Source organism: Rhipicephalus microplus, chromosome 10 (assembly GCF_043290135.1).
Source record: "Rhipicephalus microplus isolate Deutch F79 chromosome 10, USDA_Rmic, whole genome shotgun sequence".
NCBI classification, from domain to species: domain Eukaryota; kingdom Metazoa; phylum Arthropoda; class Arachnida; order Ixodida; family Ixodidae; genus Rhipicephalus; species Rhipicephalus microplus.
This window is the reverse complement of record NC_134709.1, coordinates 30,131,933-30,144,385: the sequence shown is the minus strand read 5'-3', so window position 1 is coordinate 30,144,385 and position 12,453 is coordinate 30,131,933. Positions and strand designations below refer to the sequence as shown.

Genomic DNA, 12,453 nt, shown 5'->3' with positions numbered 1-12,453 from the left:
ATCTGAGACGATTCCTACTGCTGCCTTTTCTTTATTCACAGAAGCGTCTGTGGCTATTATGTTCTTTATTTCCGCATGAGCTATGTAGTCTTCTAACCTGTCATTTAAGTAACTCGAAGATTGAAACTTAGAAAGTGGGGGAAAAATTTCATCACATTCTATCGTAATATTGTGATTTAATGCTTTGGTTCCAATTACCGATCTGATATCCACCTTTATGCTTTCAAGTTTCTTTTGTACAAAAATAATCTGGGGAGTACGAAAGCGTGGCCAGTGAGCGAGGAAGAAGGCGTCGGGGTCACTAATAAAGGCATATGCAGACCGTCTCGCTGATAAGCCGTAAAATTTCAAGTATGTTTGTACTGTTAAGATACGGAATCGGCAAAGAATAGTTGGTATGCGAGCTTCCTGATATAGTACATTAATAGCGACATACCTGGGGAGTCGCAAACACAACCGTAACGCTTCTCGCTCTAATAGAACTAACGGTTTAATTTTGTACGTAGGGCCACCCGAAAATAATATACACCCAAATTCGAGTATTGGGCGCATGTACATTTTATATATCATTAATAAGGTGTGTCTACGTAACCCATATTTTCTGTTGCTCAACCTTCGCAATAAGCCTAAAGCTCGTTGTGCCTTTGCCACGTTATAGTCTATGTGAGGGCTCCAGTTAAGTTTCTCGTTATAAATAATGCCCAAATATTTGATAGACTCTACTTGTGGAATCGGTTCCTGATTATAAAGTACTGAAATTTGAATAGAATCTGCTATAGGGAACACCAGGAGCGCACTTTTACTGATGTTTAGAGACAATGAAATTGAATGCAGCCAAATTTCAAGAGAATACATGTACTTTTGCAATTTTTGATGCAAAGAATAAATGTCACTGTCTGCAACGAAAAATGCAATGTCGTCTGCATAAATGTAGACAGTGATATCTCGTTCAATGGGAATTGAGCTCATCAACACATTGAATAACAGCGGAGATAGGACCGCCCCTTGAGGTACTCCACGTTGCTGTTTGAATTTAGATGAGTGACATCCATCCTTTGCACAATAAAATTCTCTCGATTTTAGAAACTCTGCTACCCAATCAACAATATATCGCGGAAAGTCACATTCGTGTAAAGAATTCAATAAAATTGAGTGCTCAACGCTATCATAAGCTTTAGCTATGTCTAGTGTTACTAGTACCGCGTATTGTCGTCTTTTTCGGGCAAGCTGTATTCGGCTCTCTAAGTCGGCATGAGCACACCAAATTGAGCATTCGCTACGAAAACCTATTTGAAATGGTTTCAATATTAGCTTGTCAGCCATCCAAACTTTTATTCTATTATTGAGAACTCTCTCTATAATTTTGATCAGGTGAGATGTTAGAGAGATTGGTCTGATGTTGTCAATGTTAAAACCTGACCCTTGTTTTTTTAATATGGGAATCACTCTAGCTATTTTCCAGTCATGTGGTATCCAGGCATTGCTTAAGGAATAGTTTATAAGGTTGAGGACGTCGCCGGGTGATATCTGGAATAAAATTTTAATCATAGGAACTGTTATACCGTCAGGACCAGGAGCCGAAGAGGGTAAGTTTCTAATTACGCTTGACATTTCGGACAATGTCACTTTTTCGTAGTCAGTCTTTATAGAGGACTTTTGCCAGTTGATTGTCAAAGTCGACGAAAATCTGTTAGCTAAACCTCTTCCGATTGCCTCTAAAGAATTAGTCATTTCTTCCGTCGATAATCTGTCATAATCAGAGTTAGCTAGAGACGGCAGAATTTTGCGCGATCTCATATATCGGAATAACGCTTTCTTATTTCTAGGTTTGGAAAGAAAGTCGAAATGTTTTTTGTCATAGTCTTCTTTAGCTTTAGCCACGGTGCGCTTAAATGTAGCAGCAATAAACTTGTAATCTGCCCAATTTTTGGGGGACTGATTATGAATTAGCTGCTTCCAAGCCGCTTGTCGTCGTCTATGATCACGAGAGCACTCAGAATTCCACCACTGACTACAAGGCTTTCTCGTATCAGACTCAATAGAAAATTCTGCTTTTTTGAACGTTCTTTTAATTACCGCACTTAATTTCATGGCTTTATTTTCATCGTTGTCTTCAGTGGGGGTAGTCAAAGCAACTTCTAGGTCATTTTTAAATTTGGAATAATTGATAAAGGTTCGAGCTTGGGAGTAAGATGGAATAATGGGGCAAGAAATTCCAAACAGTACTGGTAAGTGGTCACTGTTGGTGGCGCAGTCTAGAGTAGTCCAAGATACGCTAGAAATACCCGAGCTTATAAAACTCAAATCTAAGGCAGAGCGGGATCGGTCTCGGATAAATGTGGGAGTTCTAGCGTTGAGGCATGATAAATTATGGTCTATAGACCAGTCCCACAAGCGTTGTCCACATTGATCGGTCCTAAAACCCCAACTAGTGTGGTGAGAATTAAAATCTCCAACCATAATTTTTTCTGAGCACCACGAACTAACAGCCATGTCTAAACATCGCGTGTCTTGTACACCCAGAGGAAAGTAAAGATTTACCAGAGAGAAGGGAGAGCATCCAGGCAAGGTGATGTCTAAAGCGAAAATTTCACATTCGGGGGATATACTTTTGTACGAAGTTTTGATCTTTGAACTAATTTTATTATTGACAAAGAACGCTAAACCTCCACCTTTGGATGGGCGATCCAGGCGAAAAGACCGGAAATTAGGTAGGTAAAACGAATTATGTGCTGACAGCCACGTTTCTTGCAGTGCAATAATGTCTGGATTGAATTTACAAGATAAATACAATAAATCTGTACTAGCTGAATGAATAGATCGGCAGTTCCAATGAAGAATTTTGATAGAACCTATCATTTTGACAGAATTGTTTCGGCAACTACCTTATCTAAAATGCTGTCTTTAAGAAAATCGCTCTTCGATAGGTTCTCCTTCTGGTATTTTTTGTTTTTTGAATGTTTTGAAGAGCCAGTATTTTTGGAGACAGGGGATCGAGTGCGCTTTAGGGATTTGATGTCCATGTCCATATCATCATAATCCTGATCATCCTCTAGTATGTCTTCACCTATCCTCTGGTTGTCTGTACAAGAGGGCCCTGCAGCCTGTACCCCTGAAGGAGATGACTCTGCGTCTGCTTCACTTGGTGGGAGAGTTACGTTGTCTTGGGAAGTATCCTTCATATCTCTTGGTGTCCCATATATTTGCGTCAACTGAGTGGCTACAATATGAGATAAGGAGTCACAAAGGGTGGTGGCCAGGCGATCTATAGCTTTCTCCATCGCTTTTTCAATCATGTCTGCAATGGACACTGAAAGAGAAGCTTCTAAAGTTGCATTATGTCGGGCTGCAACACCAGCATATCCCTGGGTTCTTGCCTGAATTTCAGCGATGGCGTCTTTTCGTGAACAGCGTCTGCGATCAACAATTTCCATAATTTGAGTCTCCCGCGCTTTGGCTGAGCAATTAGCGTTATCTGCGCAGTGCTGCTCATGACAAAGACAACACTTTTCTTCAGTACAATTGCATTCATTTGCAGTATGTGCCTCACCACATTTTCGGCATCTGGGAGCTGACCTACATCCTTTTAAAGTGTGTCCATAGCGCCAACATTTCTGACACTGGAGGGGACGAGGTGACAGTTGTTCGACTCTGAATATTAAAGGCCACGCCTTGATTTCAGTGGGGCGAATCGACCCGGCAAATGTGACAATTACAGACTCAGTAGGGATCTTTGTCTGTTCTACAACTCGTGAGCATCTATAAACTGCAATAGCACCTGCCTCAGAGAACATCTCTAGGACCTCAGCTGGAGTCATGTTGATGTCTACGCCTCGGACAATACCTCTGACGCATGCTAGGTGAGGAGGAATGAAGGCGCTCACCGGATTGGTAGCGAACATCGAGCATTTAAGTAAGTCTTTGACACAGAGCTGGTCAGGAGAAAAGCAGACAATGCCTCCCTTGCCAAACTGCCGGACCTCTGTGATGGTGTGATAGTGAGTTGTCGCTGCTTTGAGTTCCGACTGGATCACTTTAGGGTTTTTCATCTTAATGACTCCGTCGTTGCTTGGGACTAGGGCCACAGGAACGGAAGCGACGCCATTGCGTAGGAACTGGTCCACTGGTAGCTCCTGCGGTGAAAGAGAAGCAGACCAGAGATAAGTCCCTGGTCCAGGCGAAGAAAGCGGCATCTGTCTGGATTGACTAGCCAGAAGGGTACTAGCTAATCAATGCTAAGGCTTTAGATACGCCTATCCAAGAAGAAATTCAGTAGAGGCTACTCAGATTTCAGCCAAACCCCCAGAGCAAGCAAGCGTGCAAGCGCACAAGCGAAAGCACAAGCGATCGGCCGCCAGTCCGTGCTGCGTGCCACACCACACACAAGCAGGCATCTTGCTGTACAGCAAGATGCCTGCTTCGTTGTCGTCCCGAAAAAGCACCTGACCCACTAGCTGGAATCTACGAAACATTCCTATCATCGTTCTTTTTCATATAAACACGTGTCAATATATATATATATATATATATATATATATATATATATATATATATATATATATATATATATATATATATATATATATATATATATTCTTAATTAGTCGACGTTTCGATCGGAGACCAATATTCATCAAGACGTTCTTCATCATTTTGAAACGTCGACAAAGAAATAATTGCACCTTTTTGATATATATGCCTGACTGCGCCAACTGCAGGACAAATGCCGTCCTCTCCCATGTTCCGCCAGTCAACTCGGTCCTGTGCTTGCTGCTGTCACTTTATACCCACAAACTTCTTAATCTCATCTGCCCACCTAAACTTCTGTGTCACCTCCAGCCGCTTGCCTTCTCTTGGAACCCAACCTGTGATCCTTAATGATCAGTGGTTATCTTGCCTTCCCGCTAAGCGCCGTGCCCATTTCTTCTTCTTGGCTTCGACTATGATGTCCTTAAGACCAGTTTGTTCCCCGATACACTCTGCTATTTTCTTGTCCCTTAGGGTAACACCTATAATTTTTCCTTTCCGTTGGTCGGACTTTGCGGCACCCGCGTAAATGACTTTGTGACACATGCCCACCGTGATATTTAGTCAGTTATCTCTATTTACCCGGACGCTTTGCCCCATGAGAGGGAGTGCGGACTCGTGCTCCTCGAATCTCGAGAAACTATCAGTTGTTCTCGCAAATTCTCCCGGACAGAAACGGGGTCCTCTTAGCAGTAATGGTATCAGACAGAAAAAAAAAAACAATTCTGCGAGGAGGCGCCAGTGGGCAGCCGATATTCGAAATATATACGTCAGGGGTCATAAGCTGCTCACCCTTTTCTATAGATAAACAACGCTGCAGATAATCCACGTTGCCGCAGGAAAACGCCTCCGTGGTGCTCGTGGACTGGAGCAAGGGGTGCGGCTCGGTTCTGGGCTACAGCACGGCGGCGGCCAACACCCGTACCGTTGCTCGCACGCTGGCGCTGCTCGTCAAGACACTGGTTGACGCCGGCGCGGTGGCGCTCGAGCACGTCCACTACATCGGCCACAGCCTGGGCGCCCAGACCGGAGGCTTCTTCGGCAAGGACGTCAAGCAACTCACGGGACGGCTCGTCGGACGCATCACCGGTTCGGCACCTTTCTCGATTTGCAATATTGGATGACGAGTGGTATCAAAAGAAAGTGGTAAAGACGTGATATCTGGGGCTTTACGTGCAAACACCAAGACGTAATTATGAGGCATGTCATGGCGGAGGTCTCCGGTGATTTCGACCATAGCATGCACAGTACTAAAGCTCGATGGACGCATTTCGCGTCCATCGAAATGAGAACGCCGCGACCAGGATCGAATCCACGACCTTCGGTATAAGGCAGCCGAGCAGTGGCGGACATTGTGCAGACAACTGAACCATCGAAATGTAAGACAATGTAGACGCTCGTTATTAGACCGGGTACACATCAGCCAAACCTTGACGAGTACTGGCGGTGTGCAAGTAAGTATACGGTGATTTAGAAGGAGTAGGATGGAGATGGTATAGCATTTATTCGGTCAAGTGAAGGTGGGAATGTCTCACAGTAAAGCACTTTACATTCTTACGGGGTCAGTAATGAGTAGTTGGGGTCGTATGACTATACTTGCAATGATATATCGGGACTGCCTTGTTTTCGGGAACACGCTGTGCTTTCAGTCAGAAACCAGACGGAGTCGTAGAGTCTGAATTGCAGAGAGCAAGAAATAAATATTCAATATCAATCGAACCTGCCCAGTTTTCTGTATGTATGCCGGAGCATCACTATATTTAGACTGAATGAAGACGTAATGTTGCTGTTTCTATAGCCCATAGAGTAACCAATACTTGCCACCACTTAGGCACCATCGAACAAAGAATGTTTTTGGAGCGTTATTGTTTTCGAACTTCGACGAGGCGGCAACCGCTTCCTTTAGCAGACCTTCTTATGCAATTTGTGCTCACTCTCCCTCGGCCTCAATAGGAATGACGTGGAAGATTGTACCGAAATAAAAAGCTGGAGACGGATGACGGAAGAATAGAAGCAACAGAAAGAATGTTTATATAGTGGGACAGAACTGTACGTTCCTTTGTTGTTCGGTTCTTTCAGAAAGTTGGTATAAACTACAAATGAAAAACTTCTGGGCAAGTAGGTAACGCCAATGTATGGTGCATAGTATTGCGAAAACGCGAGAACTGTGGCTCATGTGGTTAAGAATCTGTTAAAAAAAAAGGCCTAGAGGAAGGTTTACCAAAAGGAAAATGGCACACGCTTACACCGGTTGCAATGTTAAACGGGTGTTACAATGAAATTTTGGCAACGAAAGCAGTTGTTGCCCGAATAAGTGTTCTTACGAATGGTTAGTTTTTTTCTACATCTACGTTCCCGCTGCCCTATACACTATTTCTGTTGAGCACTGGAAGTTCATCAGAGGTCAGTATTCCACCAAGCCAGGCCCCCTCGTCAACATGCTGGCTCTATCAGGCTTGCTTGTGCAGCGATTTCTCAGCTCGTCCTTTGCCCCGCGCCGATGCCAGAAAGGCGATGCACGGGGGGAGGCCACCGCCTCCCTCTCCACAATTTGTCTCCCCTTTTGCCCCACGTTGAGCTAACATAGTCAAAACACAACCCGTCACAACACGTGAGTTCCTCGCTTCCCTGCTCCCTGTGGTGTCTGGCTGGACTCATCATGGGACAAAAAAAAAAAACTGCTTCGCTGCAAGGGCGAAGCAATGAATGAGATAGCAGCAAATTTTTATGCTGTTCGAAGTAAGGCTAAACAGCTAAGTCTCTGGATTAGATTTCAGCTTGTACGTATACTTTAACTTAAGAGGATACGGCCGCTCCAGGGAGGGAAGCGGTTTTCGTGCCGTCTCTTCGCGCTGAGAGTGCAGCGAGTAGAAGAAGAGCGTACGAGCCGTTTGCTAATGCCTGCCGAGCAGGCACGCGCGCTAGCCATCGCGACCACATCAAAATTGGTGGTGGTGGTAGTGGTTACAATGAAGAGGAAAAAGGCACCTAATTTCTGTCTGCCTTCAGGCGACACGGCGCAGTGCCTTATAGGGGTGGGGGGAAGGAGGGATAAAAAGAATAGAAGGAAAATAGATGGAGAAGAAGACAGCCAACGAGAGAAAAAAGAAGGAGATAGGAAAGTGGGGATCCGGTCGACGCAGTCCAAGGGCGGGGTGCCACAATGCGAGAGCTGCACGGCGTCAGGAGACCGCGGAGGGCGAACCAGTCGGCGGGAGCTACGCTGATGTCGGAGATCGCGAGGGCACAACCGTCCAGCTTGAAATCCTGCGAGCGAATGCCAACTGCTGATCGATTGCCCCACCCCGCTCCCCCTATCCGGCGTTCCATTACGCTCCGTCCAAACGGGCGAGAAGTTTCCTCTCTGCTCGAGCAGCAGTCGACGGCAGCTATAGGCCTCGCGGACGGGATGATGCTACGGGATGGACGGGATGATGATAAATTTCCCTGACTGAGCTCAACGGGCATGTGCGTAGGTCTGGATCCGGCCGGTCCGCTGTTCGAGTCGTACGGCGTCCATCTGACCGCCGACGACGCCGACTTTGTGGACGTGCTCCACACGAGCGTGGGTACCGGATGGACGGACGTCGTCCAGGGCAGGCTGGGCATGTTCAAAAGCTGCGGCCACGTGGACTTCTACCCAAACGGTGGCAGACAGCAACCCGGCTGCTGGAAATTCAGTCGTGAGTGCATTGTTGGCAAGATTGCTGTTATCGGCGACGCATGCATTCTCGCCATTTTTTTTTTGTCATCATAATATACGTAAAACATTTCTGTGGAGCTTTGTCCACGTCTTACCTGTGTGTTCCTGTCCTCTCTGTGAGCTGTATATAGGTGTTAAGTAATTTACTAACACGAGAAAAGTCGCCCGTCTCTCCAAACGTTCCTTTAAAGGGACACTAAAGAGCAAAAAGATTTTTCACGTGTTAGTAAAGGACAACTTCACAATTCCGAAAAACCACTATTACTACGACACCACGCTTCCTAAGCGAGAAAACGCGCGAAAATTAAATACGGGTGGCGTTCGAGATTCCCGCACTAAACCCCGTGACGTAATGAAGCGTCTACTCGGTCCTATAGTAGCTTCCAATCAATAAGAATGAAGTACATTGTAATCTGTGGATGCCACAGCCTTATCATACAATATTTCAAAAAAAAAATCATCGAGTAAATGCCACGACACTACCAAAAATACATTTGGTAATTCCTCACGCCACGCACAGACATTTTGGCGCGAAACTTAAAAATAAAACCTTGTTTTTCTCCACTAAATATGAACGTGTGATGTAGTGAAACACGTGACATCATAGTTCTCAAAGTGCAGTTTGTCAACCTGAACCAAGTCACTGTTGCTCTTTAGTGGCCCTTCAACCGACCCAGCAAAGCGGCATTGCAGTTTCCTCCATTGTTTTTGCCTCATCGCAGCCTGCTCGCACTCGAAGGCGACCGAGTACTACGCCGACTCGGTGCGCCTCTGCAACTTCCCGACGCGCTCGTGCAAGAGCTACGACGACTTCCTGGCCGGCACGTGCGCGTCCAGCTGCGCGGACGGCCGCACCTGCGGCCACATGGGACATCCGGCCAGCTTGCCCCTGACGGGCAACCACTTCACGAAGACCTCGAAGGAGCAGTGCGCGTTCAAGCCCAGGCGCATCCACGCGCGCACGCGGGTCTTGATGCGGTCCATGGACCCGGACGAGATGCTGATCAACTCGCTGGGACGCTCGGCGAAGATCCTGCTCGAAGAGGCCGAGCCCCGGGAACGCAGGGAACTCCTGGACGCGCTCAGAGAGGAGATGGCTGTGCGGACGGGTCAGCGGTCCGAGTACACGGATCAACCTTTAAATTAACCGCCAGATCGGTATATAGTGGTAAATTAGAGCGCGTGAACAGGCAAGAAACTATATACGGAGTTACACAGACGAGCACTAACTTACAAACTGAAGTTTATTCACAGAAAAAGCCAGCTTTTATCCTACACCGAACACAGAAACGCATGCGTGAGAGACTACAATCTAAGAAAACAAACAGAAGGAAAACTATCACCCCAGAGTTGAAAAACACAAACAAAAACGAAAAACGCAATAAAACCCCCACGTGTCTGCCTCCTACGCATGTTGACATCATACAGGAAATCAAACAACATAGGTCAAAAACCACACCGGTCACGGCAAGCGAGCGAGTAGCTGCCGCTGACCTGATCTCAGCGTCGAAAACAGGTAAGTCGCTGCACTGGTTAATAGGTCAATAGATGGCTGGCTGACGCACATGGAAGCATTTTTGTGGACAAGTACAAACTCGCCCGAATTCGAGTGCTCTTAAAGCCGGATTGGTACTTAAGTGATAATAATGTTACGGGTAACTTAGTTAATAAATTAAATACGATGCACCGTGTTTGGCGAACAAGATGGCGACAGTTGTTGTTGTTTCCCTGTGCAAATGGCTCGTACCCAAAGAAGGGGATTGGCCGAAGGATGAATTTGAATGAAGGATGAACTTTCAGCAATGCATCATTCCTACAAATTTTTGTAACTTAATTTTGATTTGAAATACCGATATCAAGTTTGCAGAAAAGAAAAGAAGAAAAATAGTGAGACAGTAATTTAGCAAATCTTGTCTTCTAGGAGATCTTGGCTCATACCCACATGGGGGATTGGCCACACTGTACCTCATAGTAGATCATTTTTTACAACGCTTGCTAAAAAATAAATAAAGAGAAATTAGATAGGAACAATAATAATGTTCCTTTGAAAAAACGTGAAAAATTTCAGAAGAATGCGATAAATCAGAATATATAAAACAAATTAACAAGAATGAGGAAGGGGGAGAAAGAATTGGATATATGTGGCAGTACCACTAGCAGCGTATCCTTCCGGTTGCCTGAATGAATTTATGTAGCGCTGACAGAATAGCACTGCGGCCCACACCCAACTGTCATCAACAACCAGCCACCAACGTCGTCTTTCTCTTTCTTGCAGCAAGGCTGTGCCGGCTGTTGTGTATCATAACCCCCCGGCGGTAGAAGCACCGTCACGGTGCTTGAGCAACTCGGATGCGGTAAAAGGAGGGTGATAAGGCCTGAGTCGAGCTATGTGCACGATGTCACGCGAAGGTGACGATGATTACGTTGAATCGGCTGGAACGATCTTGTATGTAACGTCAGTCACCTGGCGAACGACGCGGTATGGTCCAGTGTAGCGTGATAGCAGGTTTTCAGAAAGCCCTACACGCCGAGTGGGGGACCAGAGGAGGACAAGGGAACCCGGTGAAAAGTGCACGTTTCGATGATGGGAATCGTAGTCTTTGGTGCTCCTGTGAGGCCTGCAGGCGGCTGCGGGCGAGTTGGCGTGCGTGGTCGGCTCGCGCAATGGCTTCGCCGGCATACTCAGTGACCGAGGGCAGCAAGGTATCAAATGGTAGGGCGGGTTCTCGGCCGTATAGAAGATAGAATGGTGAATAGCCGGCAGTGTCGTGACGTGACGAATTATATGCAAACGTCACAAATGGCAAATGAACGTCCCAGTCCTGGTGGTCGGCCGCTACGTATAGAAAGCATGTCGGTTATGGTGCGGTTGAAGCGCTCCGTAAGACCGTTCGTTTGCGGATTGTACGAAGTGGTAAACTTGTGCTTGACAGAGCAAGAGCGCAGGATTTCGTCAACGACAGCTGATAGGAAGGTCCGACCCCGGTCAGTGAGAAGTTGGCGTGGAGCTCCGTGTACTAAAATAATATCATACACCAGAAAGTCCGCCACATCGGTTGCGCAACTCGTCGGAAGTGCTCGTGTGATAGCGTACCGTGTCGCATAGTCAGTGGCGACAGCGATCCATTTGTTGCTTGGGCTGGAGATCGGGAATGGGCCAAGCAGGTCGAGGCCAACTCGAAAAAAAGGTTCAATGGGAATGTCGATCGGCTGCAGAAATACAGCTGGTAGGGAAGATGGCTTTTTGCGGCGCTGGCAGGGCTCACAAGCGGCGACGTAGCGTCGAACAGAGCGGGCAAGACCAGGCCAAAAGAAACGACGACGTACACGGTCGTATGTGCGAGCGATGCCCAAGTGGCCCGCCAAAGGAGCGTCATGAAGCTGGCTGAGAACAGTCGCACGAAGATGTGCTGGAATGACGGGGAGCAAGTCATGGCCATACGGATCGAGGTTACGGCAATACAGGATCCCGTCTTTTACCAGGAACATTTGTAGAGATTCGTCGCGAGGCATTGACTCAAGCTTGTCAAGGATGGTTCGCAGGGAAGCATCCCGGCGTTGTTCGTGGCCAAGGTTGAGTAGCTGCGTCACAGACAGAAGGTCTGGAAAGGTGTCACTATGGGCAGCCTCTTCCACAGGGTAGCGTGATAAACAATCCGCATCTTGATGTGACCGCCCTGTTTTGTACGATACGGTGAACGTGTATTCTTGTAATCGTAGGGACCAACGAGCGAGGCGTCCTGTGGGATCCTTGAGTGAGGCCAGCCAGCAGAGCGCGTGGTGGTCGGTGACTACCCGGAATGGACGCCCGTATAAGTATGGGCGAAACTTGGCGACTGCCCACACAAGAGCGAGACACTCACGCTCCGTGATTGAATAGTTGCGCTCGGCGGTAGATAGCAGTCGGCTTGCATATGCTATAACACGGTCATGCATCCGCGTTGGTGTTGCAATAGCATTGCCCCGATGCCGTGCCCACTAGCATCAGTGCGAACCTCGGTTGGAGCTGATGGATGGAAATGAGCTAAAATCGGCGGTGTGTAAGGAGCGTCGTGAGCTGGGAAAAAGATGAGGCTTGATCAGCAGAGAAAAACGGGGTGTTTTTCTTCAGGAGGTTTGTTAGTGGGCGTGCAATGATGGCGAAGTCCTTAACAAACCGTCGAAAGTAGGAGCACAAGCCCACAGAACTGCGAACGTCCTTTGTTGACTTCAGAACAGGAAAG

The 12,453-nt window shown here is 46.9% G+C and overlaps 1 protein-coding gene across 1 annotated transcript in view; it reads left to right on the top strand.

Moving 5' to 3' along the window:
* LOC119180978 (phospholipase A1 4) overlaps positions 1 to 9,638 on the top strand; it is a 28,044-nt gene extending 18,406 nt beyond the window's left edge. The window contains exons 5-7 of the mRNA XM_037432131.2: positions 5,367 to 5,616; positions 8,004 to 8,210; positions 8,953 to 9,638. Of these exons, the coding sequence (XP_037288028.2) occupies positions 5,367 to 5,616; positions 8,004 to 8,210; positions 8,953 to 9,377 (882 nt within the window). The 3' untranslated portion in view covers positions 9,378 to 9,638. The remainder of the gene's footprint in view (positions 1 to 5,366; positions 5,617 to 8,003; positions 8,211 to 8,952) is intronic.
* Positions 9,639 to 12,453: the final 2,815 nt, after the last annotated feature.